Source organism: Wyeomyia smithii, chromosome 1 (assembly GCF_029784165.1).
Source record: "Wyeomyia smithii strain HCP4-BCI-WySm-NY-G18 chromosome 1, ASM2978416v1, whole genome shotgun sequence".
Classification (NCBI taxonomy): domain Eukaryota; kingdom Metazoa; phylum Arthropoda; class Insecta; order Diptera; family Culicidae; genus Wyeomyia; species Wyeomyia smithii.
In genome coordinates this window covers 135,684,965-135,709,950 of record NC_073694.1, presented here as the reverse complement: position 1 = coordinate 135,709,950, position 24,986 = coordinate 135,684,965, and the positions used below count along the sequence as shown (strand labels likewise).

Sequence of the window (24,986 nt, the reverse complement as noted above, 5' to 3'; positions counted from 1 at the left end):
AATCTGTGGGATCGCATGAGGAAGTAAAGCCGTTGGCGCCGGTCCGTTAATCAACGGGTCGTGAGTTAGGGTCCTGAGTGGAGTCGCCTCCCTGGGCGTCGGTGATTGGCACAACAACAGTGGCGGATCTAGACCGACAGAAAATAAGCGAGAATAAAAATATAAAAAAAAGTTCAAGTTCAAGGTTCAAGTTTAGCTTATGCGGCCGTTACGACGCACGCTTCAAATCGCTCTAACTCTCTTCCAATTGCTCAGATCTTCATGAAAATTTGAAAAACAAAACAATCTAATACGCCTAAAACAATACTCCTTTGGACATTTCTGTTTTCAGAATGCTATTTTTTACATTCATTCAGACATGTAAAAGCTGTATCTAGTATAAAATTTGCTTAGCTTTCAAATAAAACCAATTTTATTGCCCTAAGTGGTATACACTTAAAGTTAGAGCCATTTTATGGAAGAGTATCTATGAAACTTGAAGGTTGAATAACTCCGAGTAGATCAACGTTAGGGCATATACGAAGAGAAGTTTTTTACATCAAATGTGGACCCTGAAATACTCCCAACAAGAAATCTATATATTCATGTAAATTGAAGTTGAAAATTTATAAAGTTGCTGCAAATACATACTATTAGTGGTGTTCACGTGAAGGTATGAGTATCGTGGTCTCTTTTGTTTTGATGAGTAATTGATTTCTTTCTTTTGCTTTTGTTATCTGAGATTTTTGACAGTTTTGTTGAACAAAAATTCTTACTTTAACGGATGATCAACAACTGGAGCAATTTTCTCAAAAGTTCCAAAGCAAGATCATTTAATAAAAATACTAAGATTTTGAGAATCGTGATGGCTGCAGTAAAGCAATCCGATGCGTATTTAAGGCAAACATTGATTTGATATTTCCTAAGCGATTGTTGTACAGTCATACCTCGATATAAAGCAACCTCGATATAACGTAAGTCGATATAACTTAACTTTTACCGATATAACGTTACTTTTTTAGATATCTTAAAACTAATGTACAAAAATTATGTCTGGGGTGTTTAATGTTCCGAATAAATGTTTTTAGTAGGTTTTGAAAGCAATAAGCACCGTAAAATGTGGTCCCCGTGGTTCTGTGGTTAGCGATGTCGCACATAGGAGTAAATGCGTTTAAAACCTGATCATAAGTGAAAAATTCAAAGTAAATCAACTTTGTATTGTAGTGTTTCATTTTGAAGTGTGATGTATGCTTGATCACTTGACAGCTCATCAACATCCAAAAGTTATGTTTACGGTCTCAACGAGAGGTTTGAACCGACCGCAATTCAACAGTTTTTTGTGCATGATAATGACGCTTTGATACCGTGAGCTAAACTATAACGTTCCGAAGATAAATAAGTGATTTTTAAATTAAACAACGATGGAGATTGTTAAAGAATGTTAATCGAACAGAAATGTGTACTTAGCATGTATGCTAGTCTCTCCAAATACCCAGGTGTTTGTCAAAATCAATATAATAAAACCCAAAATATTTGTTTTTATAAGTTAACTCAAAATGGGATAAGTTATGTTTCCGGCGAAATCCGGTTGAACGGCTTATATTACGTGAAAGTGGTAATATTTTTGGTTATGATGGTGAAGAAAAACCTTCCGGATGCTTCCGGTCTCGTGTTTTAACGCTATGTGAAAATAATCAAGAAATTCTTATTTTTTCGCTTCTTGGATAGTTGTAGCCTTGGTTACGAAACCAAACGAAACTTTGTCAAACGACTGAAATGTGTACTAAAAAGTCATTTCATGCTAAATTCAAGTATTTGGATGAATTCTGACCCGACTATGACTGAATTTAAATTTCATTATAAAAAAATTTCATCCATCACTTTAAGGTGGGTTACTCCATGTAAAAATTATCCAAATCCAATCATTTGTTTTCATTATCACAAAATGATACGTTTTCAGTGCAAAAATTTTTTTTAAATAATTATGATCAGGTTTGATGTTCTAAGTGTTCCACTGTGTGACGGTTGTGATATCGGGTTCGATTCTCGATCCGGTCGAGGATCTTATCGAGCTGGAAATTTTCTCGACTCAGCACTGGGGCACGGTGTATCGTTGTACTTATCCTACACATGCAAAATGTGCCAAAAAACAATATCGATAACGAATTCTCTCAACTAATATATATCATATAGGTATATAATAGTGTGGACTGGTTGTGGCAGTGCTTGAGGATGACTGTATGTCACAGTCGAAATATATATTTGCGCGGACTGATTTTCAATATTTATTTTCCAAATTTCTAGTAGAGTATAACGGAAACCGATAATTATTTCTTTTGATTTCTTAAACCACTCTGCTAAGACGCTCGGTATAGATTTTCCAAATTTGACACTACTAAGTGATTTTACTGGGACCTTTCACGCCCCACGAGCGAGTATTATGTACACAATACAGTACACAACCACTCTGCCTTCATGGAGGCCCGAACTCCTCATTAAAACCAACTACTACATTCTTACGTTATGATCGGCACCCGTGCTCTCATACGATACAGCGTTCCGCGATCTCTTTTTTTTTTTTTCAATTTAATGAGTTCCATTTGGCATATCTACTGATGCTTCGCTTCTCAATCACGCTGCTGGCAGCTGACTACCAGCTCAAAGTCCGATGGCATTAAAACCAAGCGGCCACTTTGCTTCATCACTTTGTGGTATTGGTCAATTGATACGAGCGATTGTTTATGTGTGATATCTAACCTTAAGATGATAATTATCTCCGAACCTTGGGCCAACGGACTTCCCAACACGATGACGGACGGAACTCGGACGAACAACATGAGTAATGAGTCCGATTGCAACGTATTCGCTGCTGCAGCCACCCGTTTCGCGTTAATAATACTGAAAACTGACATCATGGATATAGGTGTAGGTTGTGACAGTTGCGTAATACAAACGTCTACCATTGCCGGCATGAATTTGGGGAAGAACCTTAAAAGTGACAAAAGCCACATTTTCTTTTAATTATAGCTTGGAATCTGATGACAAGTGTTAATTAACATGAATTCCTTATTTTTTTATATAATTGAAGTTAATATACAAAACATTTTCTCTCTGGTTTAATCAGGGGGGATCTATCTGTCAAAAATCGTGTAACCAACATATTCGGCAACATGGTGTTTGTTTTGGTTTTTGTTCCTTTTGTTCATGAAATTGATCGATGTGAAATATTATAGAGTTGGAATGTTTTTCATCAAAACTCGAGAAACCGCGGAAAACTTTCATGAATGTTGTTTAGCTATTCACATTTTCCCCCCATTATTGTTCATAGTTACAAACATCATGGACCAACAAACGTCATGGACCAACAAACGTCATGGACCAACAAACGTCATGGACCAGAGTTGATCTGCGATAACACACACATATATGAAATTTGACAGCAGTGAATCCCCTCTGGGTTTAATTTATATGTCAGTGCGCCCAAATGCTCTACCGTCGAAAAACATGCTAATAACAAACAAACCTGTTACATTGAACACGTTATTCACATATGTGACTTCCACTCTTTAGGAAACTAAGTCTTGTGACGCATGTAGTCAAATACTTTTTCAGTATAGAGGAGGCTGGTATAGTTTAGAATGAATGACAGCATCGTTCGTTTCATATCTTGAAATGAAAAAAAAAAAAAAACTTTTTTGAATCAACTGGTATGATTCAATATATAGGAAATCCCAAATCAAGTGTTCGTTAGTGGCTGGTATCGATAATTTACGTTAGTTGTTTTAATCTAGTTTTTGGGAAACTTTAGTTTTGAAGAGAATGAAATTAATTACATACACGGTTAAATGAAACTACCTAATGATGAGTACGAAAACTACCAGTTTTTGAGTTCGCCTAAGCGAAGTTCGATTTTGAGTAACTTTGATTGAGTGAAATTGGTAGAAAAAACTCACATGATGGAATAATACAGTATACTTATTTTTGAGTGAAATATTCTAGGTTGTATTAATTATGAAATTGGTAGTTTCCTTCGATCCCTTCCATCAATATTGTTCGCGGCTCGAGGGGTTTCGTTTTACCTATTTTTGGATGAAAATTTTTCATCTGCCACAGTGCTGTCAAGAAAGAAACAGTTGTGAAATTACAGTGTTTTTTTACGAGTGCTAAAAACTCGTTTTTTTGTGCAAAAAGGTTCGCAATAGTATTTTAATGTATTCAAAGTGAATGTAGAATCTTCATCGATTAGTGAAAGGTAAGGTTTGAGATTTTTAAATGCGAAATTCTCCGTAGTTTCATATATAATAAATTCTGTTCCTTGTGGACCTCCACTCGAGAGCAAAACTAACCACGCAAAAAGTGGTATCGCCTGTGGGGACACCGAACCGGATAATGAACTGTTGGGGTGCGCCAGAGTGGCACGGGCCGGATTTAAGTTTTCAGGAAATTTAGAGCGTCGAAGATCCCACCAAGAAAACTAACAGCCGCACCTCGAAATCGATTGTGTGATGAACAACTTTCGGTGGTTAAAAGGAAAATGAACAATGAAGTATTTTCTTTAGTGTTATGAGTTTTATTTATAAAAAAAAACCGAAATTTCCAAGTTTTACTGCAGGAAGGGTTTTATCGATCGTTGAGTAATTTTCACCCAATTTGCAGTTCATGCCAGGTTCCCTACTTTTAGGTACTCAGTACTATCGAATTGAGTAAAAAGGACCTCATTTTGGGTTGAAATTACTAATTTTTGTGGAAATATTTCATGACAAGCTACTTAGTTTTGGGTGAAGTTTACTCACTGATATGTTAAAACTACTCACTTTGCATTACCATTGATCTGTAAAACAAACTAGTTGCGGGTTGAATTGACGAAATTAATCGTTAAAACTACCTGTTTTTGTTGATAATCATGAACTGAAACATCCTAATATGCGTTGAAACTAGTAATTTTTGTATCTGTTTTATCTCATATGCTACTAATTTTTAGGTATATTTCGTTATCCAATTATAAGTATGATCATATAACTCAAAAGTAGGTACAGCCTCTTTACTCAGATTTTGAGTTTGTGCGGTTTAAGGGGATTTTGAGTGATTTCTACTTATACATAGGTTTTTCCTGGTAAGCGTGTATATCGATGGTAGACTTTTTTTGTATACAATTACATCAATTACCAAAAACAGTTTGGTAATTGATCAAAGCTGTCAAAGCGGTTTAATCACTTTATTTATATATCTACTTGCAGCTCATTCGATTACTTTTGTACTTCACTTAAGTAACAGCAATATTATTTTGTAATATTGCTGTTATTTAAGTGAAGCAACATAACAAAACAGAAGTAGAAACAAAACTATTCGTTATATATCTGATAGCACCAAGCAGGTAGAATCTAATCTAATCTTAAACCGAGTTCTACACTGTTATATTTCAGGATTAGATCAGGCGATCCAGCAAATGATATTCTTGTGCAAGCTCCAAGTTCTAGACAAAACAAAGCGAGCTTCGCGTGTACAAGTCATCGTATTCTCAAGTGTCTGAGCGTGGCAAACATGCGCGCTTGCTGTGGTACAGTTAACCGAGAGGTAACATTCAGCCGTTAGCTCATGGCAGTTGAAACCAAACATACGGTCGAAACACTAGTAGCTAAGCTTATCTTGTGGAGGATTGTCGAGTACAACAACGGGTAGAAACGATTATCCTTTGCGGAACTTTTTTCCGTTGCCTACACGCGACGACCCACTTGAAGCGCTAAGATTACTGCCGCGAGCTGGTTTCCAATTTCCTCGGAAACAACCTTTACGGTGCTTCCCAATACATCGTATTGAGGCTGGTCAAGTTTCAGCCGACCTACGGTGTCTGGGACGGTACAAATTACACTCCGTTGGCGTCTACAATTTTCCTGACAGTGGTGAATCGGATTCAGGCTCGAACTTATTCCCATTCGAAGGGTCCTACCTGCTTGAGAACACACGGTTCTGTGAACTCTAGGCAAAAAAACGTATATTAGTTCAACAAATATTTAATTAATGGAATCGCCGTTCAAGTGCTAAGTGCAAAGACACAAATGCGTTCGGATTTCATTCAGCTGTTGCTTCATATTACGGCGCGCTGTAGCCCTCACCGAGCATATATTGACCCTATTTTGTAACAGAGAACTGACAGTTGTCCTGTTGTTAGATTTTGATGGATAAAAAAAAGATTTACTCTTTGATGATTTTGTTAAAAATTACCGAATAAAACTTTCTTCAAGTTGATCTTTTCATCGCTCAGTAAATTCAGATCATTCTGATTGTATTTTTAAAAGTAAAAATATCTCATAACAGTAATCAACGTGGACAGATTTTTAACGATTTTGACTCCCCCTCCGTGGACAACTGCCCATATAAATTCTGAAATAAATGTATGGACCGTGGACATTAGTCTAATATTAGGCTAATATTTATTCAAAAGAAACTTTTCCTAGTGGCGGCTTCTCCAATGTTCAGAGTACTACAACGTTACATGTACTAAACAGTCCACACATCTACCAAGCCAGCTACTGCAAAACAAATGTCATCGATGTGCCCTTTTGGGTATAGAGCCACTGGAGTCCCGTCGAAATATAAACCAAGCTGTGTTTGGCGCTAAAATACTGCGCGGAGAAATCGATAGTGCCTGCTTGCTGGAGCGCATGAGAATTTATGCTCCCGCACGTGTACTGCGTCCACGGCAACTTATTTTGCCAGAACCGAGGAACACCGTATACGGTGATAACGATCCAGTCAACACAATACGGAGACGTTTTCAAGAAGGCTATCACGTTTTCGACTTTAATGTTTCTTGTGTCAGTTTTAGACAACGCTTGGGAACTGTATTTTTAACTTTAGACTAGTTTTAAAACCATTCATTAAGACCACGATGTCAGATGAAATTTAAATCAATAAATAAATAAATAAATAAATAAATGTGCATAATAATGAGTGAACGGAACTCAAACCACCACTGGTGCGACTCAATGTGCGACTCAATTGAAGAACTATTATTACTGGATGTCAGCACAGTTAGGATATATTGCAAATATTTGTTCACAATGTTTTATCCTAGAGAGACACAAAGCGTAATAAAATAAGTAAAAATCACCTTTATGACGAACAACAACATGTGTGAATGTTATTCGTCCTTGTTACAGCTGGATTGTTATCTGCACAGTTTCCATAGAAAAAAAAGATACCGAGCAGCTACGATTGAACTGGTTAAATTCGGCTTAGACCGACTCACTACCGCAAGTCGCTTTAGCGGAGGTGAATCCCTTCGCCACAATCGCAAAAGCAGTCTTCGAAACTGGTTCTGTCCAAGGGTATTGGCATCAGAGCACAAGGCATTCATAGTGGAATGCTTCTTCAAGCTACTATCCTTGAAAACATGAAGCGCAAATGATTTGTTTTAAAGATAGCTTCCTGGTTTGAAAACAAACTTTGGACTTGGGGTTTCAAGATGCGATTGAGCTAAATTTTTGGCAGTCTAATAAAAGTCAGTTTATAAAAGAAAAATTGATCTTAAATATCTAATCAAATAGCATAAATCTGTAGCATTAGCTCAGGTACAAAAATATGAATATATCACGGGTCCACACTGAACACAATAGAATGGATCGATAGGTATCCATCTAAAACATTGCATACAGAATTAGCTATTATTTATAAACCGATATGTTTGCTCCCACTATATGACTTTGAAGGTATTATACGAAATGCTATATGAAAAGTTGCTCCGATAAAAACTAATAACTGATTGCAACTGAGAACTTACATTTCTCCATCCATAACTTTTCATCAATAGTTTGCAAATAGTGTCGAGTATCAATAAAAATTATTCTGAGTTCAAAGTTTGATCCTGTTTTGATTTATTTATAATTTAGTGTTTACTTTCTAATTTTCCCAAATTAAATTCAAAATAGCTTGAAAACGGATGCATTCACGTCAGATTTCCAATGTGAAATGACTATTTCTGTTGTTTAGAATAATTGAAATACAAATAACTTCAAATCTGTCGAGATTAAATACTTTTTTAAAAACTTAAACCAATGCCAAAATTCATAATCCTTTTGAGGAAATTAGTCTGAGCCTTAAAAATTTCTCTACCCGCGAAGAAAACGCAGTTTGCTAAGTCAAATACGTGTACAAAGTTGTATGCAAATCAAAAATGATCGATTTTCGACCATAGGTCATTTAAAGGGTGTCCACGATGGAATTGCCACACCATGAAATTGCTCTAACTTGTTAACCGTTGAGTAGAATTTAATGGAAATTTGGGTGGATTTAGTTCATAGTGCATTATTTACATCCTGCAAGTTTTAAAGTCCTGTGATCAAAACTCGCGGAAATGGAGTCGAAAGAACAACTCGTGCGTGATAAAATCTTGCGCATTCATCACGAGAACAAGGATCTCTCGCATCGTTCCATCGCTAAAACTTTGGGAATCGCGAATTCCACGGTGTCGCGAGTGATTAAGCGGTTTGAGGAACGATTGACCACCGATCGGAAGCCCAGAAATGAAGGAAAAAGTATTCCGTACAACACCAAAAATCACAACCGCGTAGTTGGTGCCTTCAACCGAAACCCGAACGCCTCCGTTCGGGATGTGGCTAAGAAGCTGCACCTAAGCCGAAGTTTTGTCCAGAAGGCCAAAACTAAGGCCGGGCTTCGAACGTTCAAGGTACAAAAGGCCCCTAATCGCGACGAGAAGCAGAACAAGTCCGCCAAAACCCGTGCCAGGAAGTTGTACCTCAACATGCTAACGAAAGTTGAATGCAGCATCATGGACGACGAAACATATGTGAAGGCCGACTTCAAACAGATCCCCGGCAACCTGTTTTTCACGGCCAAGGATAAGTTCAGCGTTCCGGAGCATGTCCGTACTCAGAAGATGTCCAAATTTGCGAAGAAATTCCTGGTTTGGCAAGCCATCTGCACGTGAGGGAAGCGGAGTGCTCCTTTCGTGACCCAGGACACGATGAACGGACAGGTGTACATGAAAGAGTGCCTCCAGAAGCGGCTGCTTCCTCTCCTGAAGGCCCACAATGTCCCAACAATCTTCTAGTCGGATTTGGCCTCATGCCATTACTCCAAGGACGTGCTGAAGTGGTATGAGGACAATAAGGTCAATTTCGTGCCGAAAATGTTCAACCCTCCCAAAACTCCGGAGCACCGCCCCATCGAAAAGTATTGGGCGATTATGAAGCAGCACCTTCTTAAACGAGAACCTGAAGAAAGAAAGAAAACGGTTGATTCACAGGTTGTGCACAATCTTATGGCCGGGGCTAAGGCCAAGGTGCGGGCATTTGCGTATGGACTGCAAATTAAATACGAGTAAAATGGTAAAATGAAGTTCAATAGTTATTTTTCAATCCCTGAAAATTTGATGGCAATCGGATGAAAACTCGAATTTTGCGAATCAATTTTGTGTGTGGCAATTTCATCGTGGACACCCTTTAGCATAGAAACGCTCTGCTGTGTCATTATATTCATTGTTTTTCGTATGTGTGTGAAAATATGAAATTTGTTATTAAAATTATCAAATTATTAATTATGTAAAAAATTAGCGGAGCTGAAATTAGCTGTACATTAAACAGTTGGCTGCAAATTCTGAATCGAAACGTAGCATAAAGGCTTTGCTTTTCTTGTGATATTTGTGGAGATGCAAAGGTGAATTCGGTCTCGTAATTTTTATGAAACTTTGTTGATGGCAATAACAACGACAATATTCATGAAAAATAACTATTTCATTCTTCGACATAGTATCCATCTAGAATAATGCGCTTACTGTAACGATCTGTCAACAATTCAATGCCAGTTCTGTTTATTTCCAGTTTTCCGAATAACCGGTAGTCATAACCTCAGTTTCTGCATTCTCGCTTTTACTTTATTCTGGGTTCTAAAAAGACGCCATGTTTTTTAATTCAAATCTTGGTGGTCAAAAAAGAAAAAGACAAATATAAACTCTCACTCATACCTACTTTCTTGCTCAAAGCAGGTTGCGGAATTGTTTTGGGTCAAAAATGTGAGCGGGCCAAATATTTGAGGTATTAGTAAACCTATTGCTTAAGTATGTACAATTTTTTAAAACCTGGTTCTAGCTTGTGACAGTATAAGAAGTGTGTTTCGTAAATAGTGTTTTTAATTTTGATCGATTTGTTTTACACCGATGGTACTGATTTAGATTTTTTTTGGAAAAGAAGAGAATCAATCGTGTCTGAGAGCAACAAACTATCTCTCCGCATATTATTATTCAAACCAATGCTCTGTGAATACTTCTGCAGTATCTGAAGTGAAAAATCTCTGAGAATACATCTTCCATCTCAGTAAGGTAGAAAAATGACTGAAATAGGTTGAAGGAAGAAAGGCAGGATGGAACAAATTGGCTACTTATTGGCTAACTAATGTAGACTACATTCAATTACAGATAGATTACAATGCTTTACTGATGTGCATTATTCCTAATACTTGTTTGCTTTTTTATTTGATTTCTAGACATTGTTGTGCCGATTCTTCACTGCAATAGTTATAATACTTACGTATAATAATTTTATAATATATGGGGACTAAAACATGTTATAAAGCCAAGTGTTCTGTTGGCCTTGTTCATAATTGTGTTATAGGGGAAAGGAGGGCAGTTTCGGACAGAGCTTAAAAAAAAACAAATGGTGCAATTTTCAACCAAACTAAAAATATAAGTTAGTTGGCAGCCCTTCCACAAACAGCTACCATGTAGTTTGACAGCTCTTGGTTGTTTATTACTTACGAGAACAATACAGTGTCATTTTTCATTCATGTTTTCAACCGTTTGAGTTTGAAGTTGTAAGTATTTCTCTAATTTCTTTGTCACGATTTAAAAATTTAAGTACACCACCTCAGTTTGTAACTTTGCAATGAAAAAACGTGATAACAACGGGGCAACAAAGATCTTATTTATTAGATAAAATCAAGATTTGTCTTCGGATGGTGGTGGGGCACATTCGGACATCGTTCATGGGGCACATTCGGACACTTACCAAATTTGTGTTTGATTGTTGCTCATTAACAAATATCGATTTAGACTGATTTTCAGTCCAAAAAATGGTTCGGAACTACAAAAGGAGAACCGATAGAGCAAGCATCAACGAAGACGAGCTGGGAAGAGTTTCTAACGGAACAATGTCTCTGAGACACGCTTCTGATACCTGCGGAATCAAAAGAAGTACTTTGGTCTGTCGTCTGAAAAATCAAAGAAACGAAAAAACGGAAAAATCAGAGAACTTCTCGTCCAAAAACTCAGATCAAAACAAGTATTTACGAACGTGGAAAAAAATTTCTAGGGAAATATTCGATCGACAGTTCTCATATGAATTGTGGATTGGCGTACCGTATGCCAAAGCAATTGGAATATTGTTTCTCAATGTTCTGAAACACTTGAATGAGGTTCTAGAAAGCAGCGTGAGTGAACCAATTTTGCTGTTGCTTGACAATCATGAATTGCACTTTGAACCAATCATATATCACCGAGAAAATGGCATAGCTCTTGTATCGTTTCCCCCTCATAGCCAGTTGGCTATTTAATAATTTTAAACATTTTAAACTCATTGATTCCTTGCGATTTGTTTATATCGTTTGAAATGATTGGTTTTATCGGAATGACAACATCCTCGACTTTCGGCTTTTGTGCATCACCTCTATTCTGGAAATATATTGAATGCATTTCACTTATTTTCGTTGTTTTCCAGAAACTCGTTGTTTTCCAGAATTCAAAATGGTGTCCAGGGTCAATGCTTAACTTCTATACATCATTTCGATTACGGAAATATCCATATGTAGTAGTATTCGGTTATTTTCGGCTGTTTCCCAGAAGTTGCAATTTTACAATTCAAACTGGTGTCTGAGGTCAATTTTTAGCTCCTTGCATCATTCTGCATCCGGTGATATACATGGTCACTTTGGTCACTTCAGGCTATTTTTCAGAAACTGTAAGTCGCCATCTTGGATTTTAAAATGGCATTTAGAGACAATTTCTGACCCCTGAGCGTCATTCTGGTTAAAGAAACACTCTTATTAGGTGGTATTTGGTCATTTTCGGCTGTTTTCCAGACACCGGAAGTCGCCATCTTACAATTCAAAATGTTGTCTGAGGTCGATTTATGGCTTCAGTGCATCATAACAATCCCGGAAATACCCATATTGGGTGGTATTTGATCATTTGCCGCAGTTCTTCAGAAACCGGAAGTCGCCATCTTGGATTTCAAAATGACATTAGGAGACAGTTTTTGGCCTCTGAGCGTCATTCTGCTTTAATAAACATTATATTGGGTGATATTTGGTCATTTTCGGCTGTTTTCCAGAAACCGGAAGTCGCCATCTTATAATTCAAAATGTTGTTTGAGGTCGATTCGTGGCTTCAGTCCGGGAAGTTCAGTCCATATTGGGTGATATTTGGTCATTTGCCGCTGTTTTTAAGAAACCGGAAGTCGCCATCTTGGATTTCAAAATGGCACTTGGAAACAACTTCTGGCCTCTGAGCGTCAATTTGGTTAATGAAACACTCAAATTGGGTGGTATTTGGTCATTCTCGGCTGTTTTTCAGACACCGGAAGTCGCCATCTTACAATTCAAAATGTTGTCTGAGGTTGATAGGTCGATTTGTGGCTTCAGTGCATCATACCAATTCCTGAAATACCCATATTGGGTGGTATCTGTTCATTTGCCGCTGTTTTTCGGAAACCGGAAGTCACCATCTTGGATTTCAAAATGGCATTTGGAGACGATTTCTGGCCCCTGTGCGTCATTCTGGTTTAAGAAACACCCATATTGCGTGTTATTTGGTCATTTTTGGCTGTTTTCCAGACACCGGAAGTCGCCATCTTACAATGCGAAATGTTGTCTGAGGTCGATTTGTGGCTTCAGTGCATCAAAACAATTCCGGAAATACCCATATTGGGTGGTATTTGGTCATTTGCCGCTGTTTTTCAGAAACCGGAAGTCGCCATCTTACGATGCGAAATGTTGTCTGAGGTCGATTTGTGGCTTCAGTGCATCATAACAATTCCGAAAATACCCATATTGGGTGGTATTTGGTCATTTGCCGCTGTTTTTCAGAAACCGGAAGTCGCCATCTTAGATTTCGAAATGGTATTTGGAGACATGAAGAAGAAAGGGTGTCGAAACATTATGGACATGTTTGTTACACCTAAAAACATTCACTTGCCAAATTTGGTTATATTTGCTTGATTTGTTCTCGAACTGTGCGAAATTTGAGTTTCATTTGTATGAAACCCCTCCCTTATAGAAGAGGGAGGGGTGTCAAACCAGTATGGATATATTTGTTACCCCTAAAAACATCCACCTACCAAATTTGGTTCTATTTACTTGATTAGTTCTCGAGATGTACAGAATTTCGTGTTTCGTTTGTATGGGACCCCTCCCTTCCAGAAGAGGGAGGGGTCTCAACCCATCATAGGAATCTTTCTTGGCCCCTTAAAACCCTTACATACAAATTTTCATGTCGATCGGTCCGGTAGTTTCCGAGCCTATATGGATCAGACAGACAGACAGACCGGACTGCATTTTTATAGGTATAGATTTAAATTTAAAATAAAAAGTTTCAAGATTTGTAAAGCATCTGATCACAGTCTCTGCTTTTATGGAAGAAATAGTTTGAAAACACAAAATTTTCATCAATCTAAAAAAGTTTTTCAACACTGTCCGAAAGTGCCCCAGGACTGTCAGAAACTACCCCACACACGGGGCACATTCGGACAAAAAAGCAATTTTGGAAAATTCAAATAAATCAATCGAAATCGCATCAACGCACACTACTAACACGCTTATATGATACTTCGATATCCAAGTAACAGTCAGGATGAATTCAGATATTTTTATAAGTTAACAAAAAAAAGTTAAAAATCAAGGTAGAAAAAGTGTACGAAACTGCCCCTCTCTCCCTCAATGTTCTATAAATGTGAGCTTAGAGTCCAGAATTACTCCTAAGTCCCTGACTATTTTGCATTTTTCTACAATTTGGTTTCCTAAAGATATGTCATTCTTTTGATGGGTTTATCGGCTTAATCAGTCCGTGTATACTAGCAAAAACGATTTGTTTTTTTTTTCTTATTCCGACAGTTTCGGTGACTTTATTTCACCTTTTTCAATATGTCATTAGATGGAGCCTGAGCTTTTCTACTGAAAGTTATTGAGCTGCATTTCTTCACATTAAGTTGGAGTAAAGACTTTCTGCACCAAATGTTTAATGTATTGATTTTGTTCTGGAATATCACATCGTCATTGGATTCAGTTATTTTCATGAATAATTTCATTTCGTCTGCATACACAAGTATTTCAGGTGTTTCAGTAGGAAGGTAATGTCGTTTACATATAGAATGAAGAGAAGAGGTCTTAAGTGGGAGCCCTGAGGGACCCAGGAATGAAACAAATGGGATCAGCACAGACGGTTTTAAAGCGACAATTTGATTGCGTTCCGTTAAATATGAGTGAAACCATTTAAGAAGTCTATATTCTTTTCCTGTTTATAATAGGTGTGAGCATTGCTTATAAAATCATCTGAATATTAACCTATCATGTATAAGACAAGAGACGAACCAGTCGAAGACTGAAAGTCTCTATAATAAAGGAAAAAAATGTATAAGGCATATTCGAACGCAATATCTGTGTGAGATTGCTTTTATTATGGGCAATGAATAGAACAATGCTATCATGGTATTTTGTCCGTGGGCGAAAAAAAAATTTATAGGTTGATGTTATAATTTTGCTTTTTGTTTAACGGTAAAGGGTCGCGGTTAACATTTCAGCCACGATACAAAACGACTGATCAAAAACTACTATATGAAGGTAAAACCTTCAAAAATATAGCAGAAACCGTCGGAAGAAATCAGAAACACGAGGGTGGAAAATAAAACTAGTTCTAGCAATGACCGTTGAAATATAGAATTTATAAAAAAGATGCTATATAGATTTATAAAAAAGATGCATTTATAGTCATCACAACGGAATTTGAATTGAAGGTGATGTCTAAAACCATCCAGAACCATCTGAATGATTGTAAATACCGTACTCGTGCTAACAGAAAAAACTCCTTCTGCATTGGAAAGATTTTGCAAAAAAAGACTGATATTTCTGAATATCATCTGGAGAATCTAAAACTAATCCTCGCTATTTCTGGGACGGCTAACATAATGTCGGCTATCTGTTCTGAGTTGAATTGCTTTTATTTCGTCGCTCCATAGCATAAACAGCTAGCTCAATTGTGGTTAGAATTCTTCAGGTGAAGTTTAGCGAATACCAGCATTTTTTTCCAAAATGTGTCCCATGCGAAAGATTTTTTTTCTCCTTGCACGAACAACAATCTATCAGACGGTCTGGGTCAGTGGAAATCAACGCAGGAATAGAGAAGCGATATTGTGATTTACGATGCAAAAAAGAGATGCCAGATAGCCCCAGGTGGGCTCTGGGAATAAAGAAATTCGCTATAACAGTCTCTTCCGAGCCGTGACACGAATCTGCGACGACTGGCTTATTGGGCCAGTATCATACCTCGAGACCAGCTGGGAAAAATCCAAATTAGTTTAATGCTAGACATCCCTGCACTGGCAATCAAACCTAAGGCTTAATATGTTAAAGTTTTTTCTTAAATCAGACGACACTTTGGTGTTAAATTTCTGTCTGGAAAAACCAATTTGTTGCACCATCGATCGTATTTTTCGACCAAACCGGCAGTATCTTTGTTGTTCGACAGCTATTTGTATTTATCGCTAGTACATCTTCAAATTATTGCCACTTTAGATACATTGAAATGATCGTAAAATACGATTCGCGTATAGAAGGACAATTAAATACCATTGAAAATAATCGATGTACGTCGGTGCAGCATCCCTGAGCGACTGTAATTTAATGTAACAATCGATACAAAACAACCGGTCGAGTGACATCGCAAGAACGATGACATGCGAGAAATAAAGACATTTCAACCTTTTTCCTTTACCTATGCATTATAAATTCATTGGCAACATGCTTAATAAAAGCCCTGTGTTCCGTATGGAAATAAGAATGTGCACCTTTTCTATAATTATCTGCTAAATAAAAAAATAATTAAGAAACTATTAGAGATATTAAACATCCACCTACAGCACTACTACACCTGCCGCCATACCTCACCAGACACAACTCCGAGAGTTTTAACATATGAAAAAGCTAGGGTGGTCGGTATTACCGACTTTTTAAAAAAACCGGTATTTCGGTATTCATAAAAATGAAAACCGGTAAAACCGGTAAAAAACCGGTATTTTTTTTTTTTGGAATAATACAAACCAGGGGCGACTCGTGGTCTTTGAACCTACTTGTTCAACTACAAAATTCTAAAAATCATAGTCTGGGGAAGTTATGACAATCATGTCCGCGAAATGACGCAAGTCATTCTCTCTGTACTATTTAAAAATAAAACTGGAAAAAAATTCAATATAAACATAAATTTGGATTTGTGGTTTATTTTTTGCCTAGCGTCTCAGGTTGCATTTATGGACGTGTCACACCATAATTATGTTTTGCATTTATGATGCTTTGATGATGCTATGCTCCATTAAGATCCGGTTTTTTTTTGTTGTAAAATTTGGACCACTGCGACCATTGTTTTGATCTCTTGTGGTATATGATCCAGATACAATACTGGGTAAATTCAACAGTGTTTGGAAAACTTCAATGAATGAATCCAGTGATATGTTTACGAAGAACATAATTTCGAAACTCATATTGATAAAAAACATGCTGATTTTTATTCCAGTTTTCTTTCACATTGCAAAACATAGTTTTAAATCAGTGAATAACTTTAAAATTCTTAGAAAAAAAATATGTGAAACTATTAATAAGAGTAAATGAATGAACAAGAAAATGAAATGACGATCAGACATGAATTTACATTTTACGAATCCGAAGGAATCGAAGGTAATTACTTCTCTATTCTGTTCGATGCTCTTTAAACAGTTCGTCCAAATTCAGTTGAACCAAAGAAAGCATTTTTCTCAGCTAGAATTATTGGTAATGAGATCAGCTGCAAAGAAGCTTTGACCATTTCAAAGACTTTTTAGGATGAAATTCTCTATCGATTGATTATTTCATCCTGTAAACTTTGTATCAGAATCAACATGTCCATAACTAGTTGCAACCTGTGCGATGCACACGGAGACGCCAAACTAAAAGTAAATTTCTATTCCAATTTTTTATTTACATATTATTCTTTTAGTTTTTTCGCAGATATGATTGTGATTACTGCCTCAAACTATGATTTTCAGAATTTGTAGTTGAACTGGTAGGATCAAAACCCACGAGTTGCCTCTGTAAGTATGAGGGTGTAGAAAAATTAGCTGTTCTACTCAGAAAATAAATGTTTTGCTTAATTGATATGAAGTATTTTTGGGTTTTTTATCGATACACACAAACACATCGCCTGAGACCAAGTAGAACAAACAAGAAGGAAACAGTGTTGCATTCAGTGTTGCTTCTATCTAAATGTATTTGTTATATACACCGTCATGTGATTTGTAAAGCCTACCTAAGTGGGTAGCATCCATTAGCCTTGCAATGATTTATGAATATTGTGACAAGTTTTTTTTATTTTAAGAAAAATACCGGAAATACCGGTTTTTTGCCTCTCCAATACCGGTTTACCGGTTTTACCGGTTTTTGTTTTACCGGTAAACCTGTACTGTAAACCGGTTTGCTGTCATTAAACAACGCGCTTGGAGACCAGATGTGCTCTATATTGGCCCCCAGGAACAGCAATCGGATGGTAGGAAAATGCTCGAATTTTACAAAAACATGAATATCAATTCTTTCAATTTACAGGAACAGTTAGCACTTCCGACTTCTCCTACACAGCGAAAATGTATGATCACGACTATGTCACAATTTAATTTGAGAAACCAATTTGCATGTTGTAACGCAAAATACATAGAAAATATCTATTAAATAAATTGAGTTTAATTGAGTATCTAAATATTATCAAAGATAATTGTTATTCTACCTAACTGCAATAAAACTCTAACAATTTTGTTTTGCATGTGAAACAGATTCTTGTGCAAAACATCGTCAGCTCTCACTCTATCAATTGTATTTTGAGTGCAAGACACGCCTGACAAACGAAGCAACTGTTTTTACCGGCAACCTATCATGTGTAGAGTGAATGATCAATCGCCAAAAAGCGTATGACAGTCTCGGTGGAGGCCTTGGCAGATGTCTCAATTGATAGACCTGACTCGAATCCGAGTGCAAATGAATGAAAAGTGTCTGTTCACGTGTGGGAACTGATTTGATTACACTGCGAAATTCGACAGCTTTCCTATTACTTATTGTTAGAATTTCTGATAGATAGCCTTTGTGTTGGAGCGCGTTGGGCAAGATGGCTTTATTGGTGATGGCTGATATATGAAATTGAAAGTTAATCTGTAATAGTTTCGACCGCTGCACTTTCTTGGTTCCCACTTGGTACCTATTAAAATATAACATTGAAGAGTTTTTATGAGAAGCTGGTCCGATTATTACACAATATTTCAGTACAGTCAGGTCCACAGTGTTTAGTACTCTATTATTTATTGAAAGCAAACACATATGTTACCAATTCACTGTTTTTCACTAGATTGCGACTAATTTCTTTAAAACAATAGAATGCATAGCCCTCGTTCGAAAACAAAACCAGGCTCATATAGCAGACTGCGGTACAAGGCACAGGGGTCATATTCGTTAAATTAATTGCAAACTGATGACGGGCAAACTGCTGCATTGTGGTTGCGGTTTGAAAACAACGAAGTGAACTTTGGACACCACCGACTCCGATTAGAACGACCTTCCGAAATGGATTAATTTTGTTGATTCTGTAAACAGTTACACATAAACAAACACAGTTTGTTGCACTAGCGCGTGGAAGACAACCTCGATTGTGAGTCTATTTACATCATAGGGTAAGAAGTTTTATTACAAAATATACAAATGCAACATCATTGAAAGGCAAATGTTGCTGACGAAACCGGGTTTTCAAAAAATTACACAGCAAATTATAATGCTATGCAAGTCCGACAGAAAGTGCCTGTTAGGCAGCAACCTAGACATTGACTGGGCCATCTCTTATTATTATTGCTGAGAATAAAAAAACTCCTAAAAACGATCTTATCCAAGAGACAAACTGTCTTTGCCCTCAGCAAGACTTTGCCGTTTGCAGTGACATCTGTGAAAAAAGATCCTATGAAAGTTTTTACAAACCTACTGTTTATATTTATAATGTTAGTTATTGTTGACTTTTGAGCTCCGTATGTAATTTTATGATTCAATACTTCGAACGACCTGAAATACAATTTACTTGAACCTGAAACATCTATGTTATATAACCGTACATATGTAGTAAATGCACAACTAAACTTCAGAGTTGCAGGCTGTACATTAATTTATTGATTGCTCCGCGTGCTATCACAAAAATGCACCTAGGCTATTTATAAACGTATTAGTATGTAATAAACCATACTGTATATATAGATCAACTAGACAGTGAACTTTCCATTTTGTGGCCGGTGCACACAAACAATGAAACAATATAAAAGCATCTGATGACGCAAATGCAAAACAACTGGTGCCGATTCAGGGAAAAACTTTCCAGCCACCATCACCACAGACATTATCAACGACCCCACTGAAGCATTGCACTATTACGGTTAACGTAGAAAAAAAGTACATGCACAAGCAGTTTACCGCGATTGTTTACAGCGTTAGATGTTATCAAGTATTGAAAAATAGTTTCACATTATTAGAATTGATTGAAAGGAATTATTCATTTGTGTTTTCTATTGAGAAACGTTCTCCGCGTGATATCGTGTGCAAAACCACTAATATATCTAATATGCCGAATTTTTCAAACGCAAAATAAATAACCTACCTGATTGTGACTGCTACTAAAACTATTATGAGGCCCACGAGGAGCATGGCAATAACGACTCCGCAAACCATATACAGGACATCGTTGGGAGCATCTGTAATGAACAAAAGGAGAAAAGTTGGGTGATAATATGATTCGAAACAAACGATCATCAAAATTTGGTGTGTTTTGGTTATCCAGTAGTAGACAAGAAAGCTCATCAAATGAGTATACGACTGTTCGTTGGTAGCCTCGAGGCGCGTTAGCTGTTGTCATCACTGTATTTGTGTTACCAGAGCACAGCACGATGGCAGCTCGATAACTGCGAGTGGCAATGAAAGAGAAAGGTTTATTGGAGAATTGCCAAATGTCAGCTTTCAGTCAATGGCTGCTGATGGCAAACATTTTGTATCTTTTATATAAGAAAGGAGGATCGACGACCGGCTGACTGGTGATTTGCTTACTGTTGCAAACTGCAGCGGGGGGGACCTCGATTTGTGATTAGAGCAGTTTATCACATACACTGATCAAGTGTGCGGCCATGTCAAACCTGTGTAACATATAGGTGTGATCGAAATGTGATGATTGGTATTCTCGCTAAACATGTGAAAAGGGCCCATGTGCCATATGTAAACAAGCCACAATTTCACGTTTTTCAATGAATACAAGCTTATTCTACTCGTACAAATAAGATTTTTTGATAAAAAGTGAATTCTTTTATTAATAAATCTTATTGGTAAGAGCAGATTTCGCTTGTATTGATCAAAAAACGAGAAAATTTGGCTTGTTTACATATGGCACATGGGCCCTTTTCTCATGTTTGGCGAGAATTGTCAGAGTGCTGTGGGTGCGGAATAACATTGTTCATGAACATATTAGCAAAATACCTGCTGTTCAGGTTTAGCAAACGAAATGTCCTTACAGCTTTCACTCGGATTGCAGTGTGGCATTCTTTGCCAATAAAGTCTATCATTTCAATACTTATAAATTTATTTTGCAAACCTAAATTTTTGACCGATTCCTTGTAGGTCACTTGATCCCATTTTCATAATTGTATAAAAACATTAATAAGTATGAAAATATTAATAGTTGTACAGAAGATATTTACCGTTAGACATATAGGCGATCAGTTACAGTTTGGACCAATATTGTCTTATTTAAGTACCGTAAGCCAGGGTGAGATTGTGCCAGTGGAGGCGAGATTGTGCCATCCATTCCGTGGCTTGTCAGCCATCTTTTCACGTCAAAAGACTAGTCTTTCTTGGTCAAGTATTCGAGGAAACTTCTACAAGAAAGATTGGTCTTGTGATCGCCATGGGATGGTTTTTTTTTATTAAATTGTTTAGTTGACACGGCACAATGCAACTCGGCTTTACGGTGCCAGATACAAAATTATAAACGGCTGCTGTTTCTTCGATAAGCAATGTATTTATATGGTACAATCTCACCTCGGCTGACGGTAGTTTAGACACTAGAGTTTGAGTTAGAAATAGATTTCTGCATCGAATTATTTAACCAAATTTTAGTAACGGCAATCAGTTATGAAAAATATAGCCATTTTTTAAAAATGGCTCTTCTCGGCTGACGGTAGTTTAAACACTAGAGTTTGAAATGTTTGGATGTTTTTTGACGTAGAAATAGATTTCTGCATCGAATTATTTAACCGAATTTTAGAAACTGCAATCAGTTATGAAAATTATAGCCATTTTTTTAAAAGGATTTTGGAAGCCATCATTTTCGAGGAAAATGAGAACTCAATGGATTACCACCAATAGATGTTCTGAATAATTTTCGATTTTTTTTAAATTAATATTAGCGTTGGAGCCAAATTTTTTTTTTCTTTGTATGGACTCATCAAAGCAAAGCCTTGGTGCTACATTCCGATTCGGAACTTGACCTTCTGTTTGTTTTATACACAGACTTCGCAGCCGACTGCTTAGTGTACAGGACAATTGCGGGGCTAGCGCTACGATCCTACTGACACTAACAGTCTCTCCCGAGCCGAGACTCGAACCTACGACGACTGGCTTGTTAGGCCAGCATCGTACCTCGAGACCAGTTGGTCTAGCGGCAGTATGGACTCATCACTGCGAACAAAAACATTGATTTTTTATGATATTGCCTAGGTGTGGATGACAACCTTAGTTTCCATATAATATACATCAAGCAAAACATTTTTAACAGTTATTGCTGATGGTACGTAATTAACAAAATTAAATTAACAAAATCAACGATTTGAATATCGATGTTTGTATTTGCCATTACTCAACTACAGCCACTTCAAAAGAAAACTTCTCATTAGAAGTTATTGGAAAAAAAAATGTTCAAATTATTTTTGATATCATTTTTCTGACAACCATTGTTTAAACATCAGCATATTTGAAACATTTTGAAAAAGATCTGTTCATCAATAGTTTAAGTGAATTTTCCGCTTTTTGATGGTAATTTTACCGAATACGTAATTATCAACAATTATTTTCTGCGTCACTTTGATCGGTTTGGCCGTATTGAACAGCAACACTGCTTTTTGGAGCGCACAATCAATCCTTCTTCAGATCGCAAGTAAAACTAACTTAATTGCTATTCAGTGCAAGTATAAGGTACAGCAGAAGGTAGCTTTAAAGGGATCTTTTGTTAATTTCAAAATTGTACTTCAGACATTGGAAGTAACAAACAAACGAAACGTCAATTGGTAAAAAACGAGGTTCATGTGGAGCTTCAAAAGCATCCACATAAAGACTCGCATGAAAGCTTGTATGCATGGATGGTGGACAAACAGTGCTGCTGTTTTTCCGTGAAGAGTGCAAACGCAATAGAAATAAATATCAATTTTTTCCTGGTGTTAGCAATTTTCTTTCTTTTGTTTCTTAACTCATTATTTTTAGTTTTAGTTTTATTTTTTGGTATTGCACTTGCAATATTTATCCATTTATCTATTTAATTATTCCCAGCTTGCCTGTGATTTTGCCACTTCTCCATTCAAATAATTAGATACCGGTCAATTTATTTGGTATAGATGTATCAAACGAATTGAAGGTCTGAACATTATAATATAATTTATAGGATTGTAATATTATTTTGAGGCGGGACTTACCGGATGCAAAATGATTCCGGAACGTACTGGAAGTACTCAGTCATTCTTGAAAGGGTCTTTTGAAGGTCGGTTCTAGATTCCAAAACTAAGATTGCAGAATTAAAAAAGTAGCTGCAGCTGTCTTTGTTTTTCATGAAATCATTACCAGACACCAGGAGCAATAAATAGGTTACTACACAACACACAACTCAGACAAAATTTGATCGTTACGTTCGTATTTTCATGATTTTTCCTAGCAAATATTATTAACCCTTGACGAGAGGAATAAGTAAAAAATAGCATTTCTACCCTATGTGGTAGCAATGGTATAACATAAAACTTTATTCAAATCAGTGTGCCAGCAGCTTTATCGCGTTTCCTGTTGTTAGAATAAAAACACACAAAACTACCAAAAAGTGATGTGCCATTTTTTTTTCTGACAAAAAAAACATTTGTCTCGAGAAGCTTCCAAGCAGCATTTGATAGAGACACGCGCAGGCTAACACTACCATCTGTAAGCAATGAGCTTGCTTCTTTCATTGTATAACTTATGAAGGCTTGTACAGGTGACGCGATTCAGTATTTCAGGCTCCTTATCTATTCGATCAAGGAGAACTGAACGTCACCTCATGGAGGCTTGAATCTGATTAGAATCCACTGTGACGACGCTAGAGCGAATTGGTTGTTTATTATATCAGGAAGCTGTCGTGGAGAAGTGTGCATAATTTGCAATTTTAATAGAGTTCAATCAACGCCGGACAAGGATGACAAGTTGCTGTAAAACCTCAAGAGAACTGAATATTTCAACGCAGTTTAATTATAGCTTCTGATGTAAATATAACGTCTGCAGGTTGTGACATGTACACAGTTTTAGATTGCCGAGCTCTAATTAACAGAATATGCATGTTGTACAATAGAGCATTCGCGTGGTATCTTGCTCTTAAGGAAATCTAATCTGCGCTCACAGCGGATGGCCGGCAGAGCCGTAAAACAATGCCTTGGGACTGCCGCGTGCAACGGCTACTTTCCTTTTTGTCAGAGTGCCAAATGACGTCAAAGACTGCAGACGGACGGATAAAGACTGCAATACGAGGCGTACACCAGAAAGCAGACAGTGCGCAAAAGTCATGGGCCTCAGGTGCGGCGAACCGAATTTGGTTTACATTTTCATAGTGCTCCTTGACCAAAACTTATTAGAAAATTTTCCGTCCTTCCCTGTCGACACATTTTGGCGAGGGAAAGAATGTGATGAATTTTTAGTTCAGTATTTTGGTAGGCTAAGCGGGAGAAAGTCCACAGATAGTTCTTTTTCAAGGGTATTCAATCGCCACAGCACAAGCTAAAATATTGTTCTAAAGAATATCATCCTAGACAATTATTTATACATTTATAATTCAACTTTAGAAATTGATTCTGAGTTAACTCTAAGAGAACTGCGTGACCGCAAGGTTATGGAGTACGCTTCAACCCCTAAAGGACCACGGGAAGCAGGCTTCTCAATTTTTTTTATAGGTGATTTTCTTTTCTTACGTCAATGTTTTGTGTAATTTTTGAATAAAATGTCAAGAAAGAACGTGTGCTGAACATAATTACGTCATAGGAGGAGGTGATAATTGAACTGCCAAAAAATCAGTCAGAAAATAGGACGCCCAATAAATGTACTATGTGCAACGTACATCTGTGCTGTACAATCAATCCAAAATAGCGTAAAGCTTCTTTGTTTATCCGTTTGTTTGTCAATATGTTTTTATTTTACGATATCTATTGATATACTTATCTACAATTTATGTCACTTTTATTGAGTAGTAGAAAGTAAGCGTAAAAAGGATGGGTAAAAACCTCTACACACAAGATAAATCATAAATAATCATAGATAAATCATAATCATGCCACTAACTTTCAAATTACAGTCAATAACGTTTGGAGATAGGTTTTAAAATAACCACAACATTTTTGAACATTATATGGTCGGCGTGCGACCAGACCGAGCCAAGCGCCATTTTTTTTTAAATTGAGTTATTGAGTTAT

At 36.9% G+C, this 24,986-nt stretch overlaps 1 protein-coding gene across 1 annotated transcript in view; it reads right to left on the bottom strand.

The window, feature by feature from the left end:
* Nucleotides 1-24,986, bottom strand: part of LOC129717217 (optomotor-blind protein) — a 219,182-nt gene that overhangs the window by 20,387 nt on the left and 173,809 nt on the right. The window contains exon 5 of the mRNA XM_055667072.1: nt 19,907-20,000. Within this exon, the coding sequence (XP_055523047.1) occupies nt 19,907-20,000 (94 nt within the window). The remainder of the gene's footprint in view (nt 1-19,906; nt 20,001-24,986) is intronic.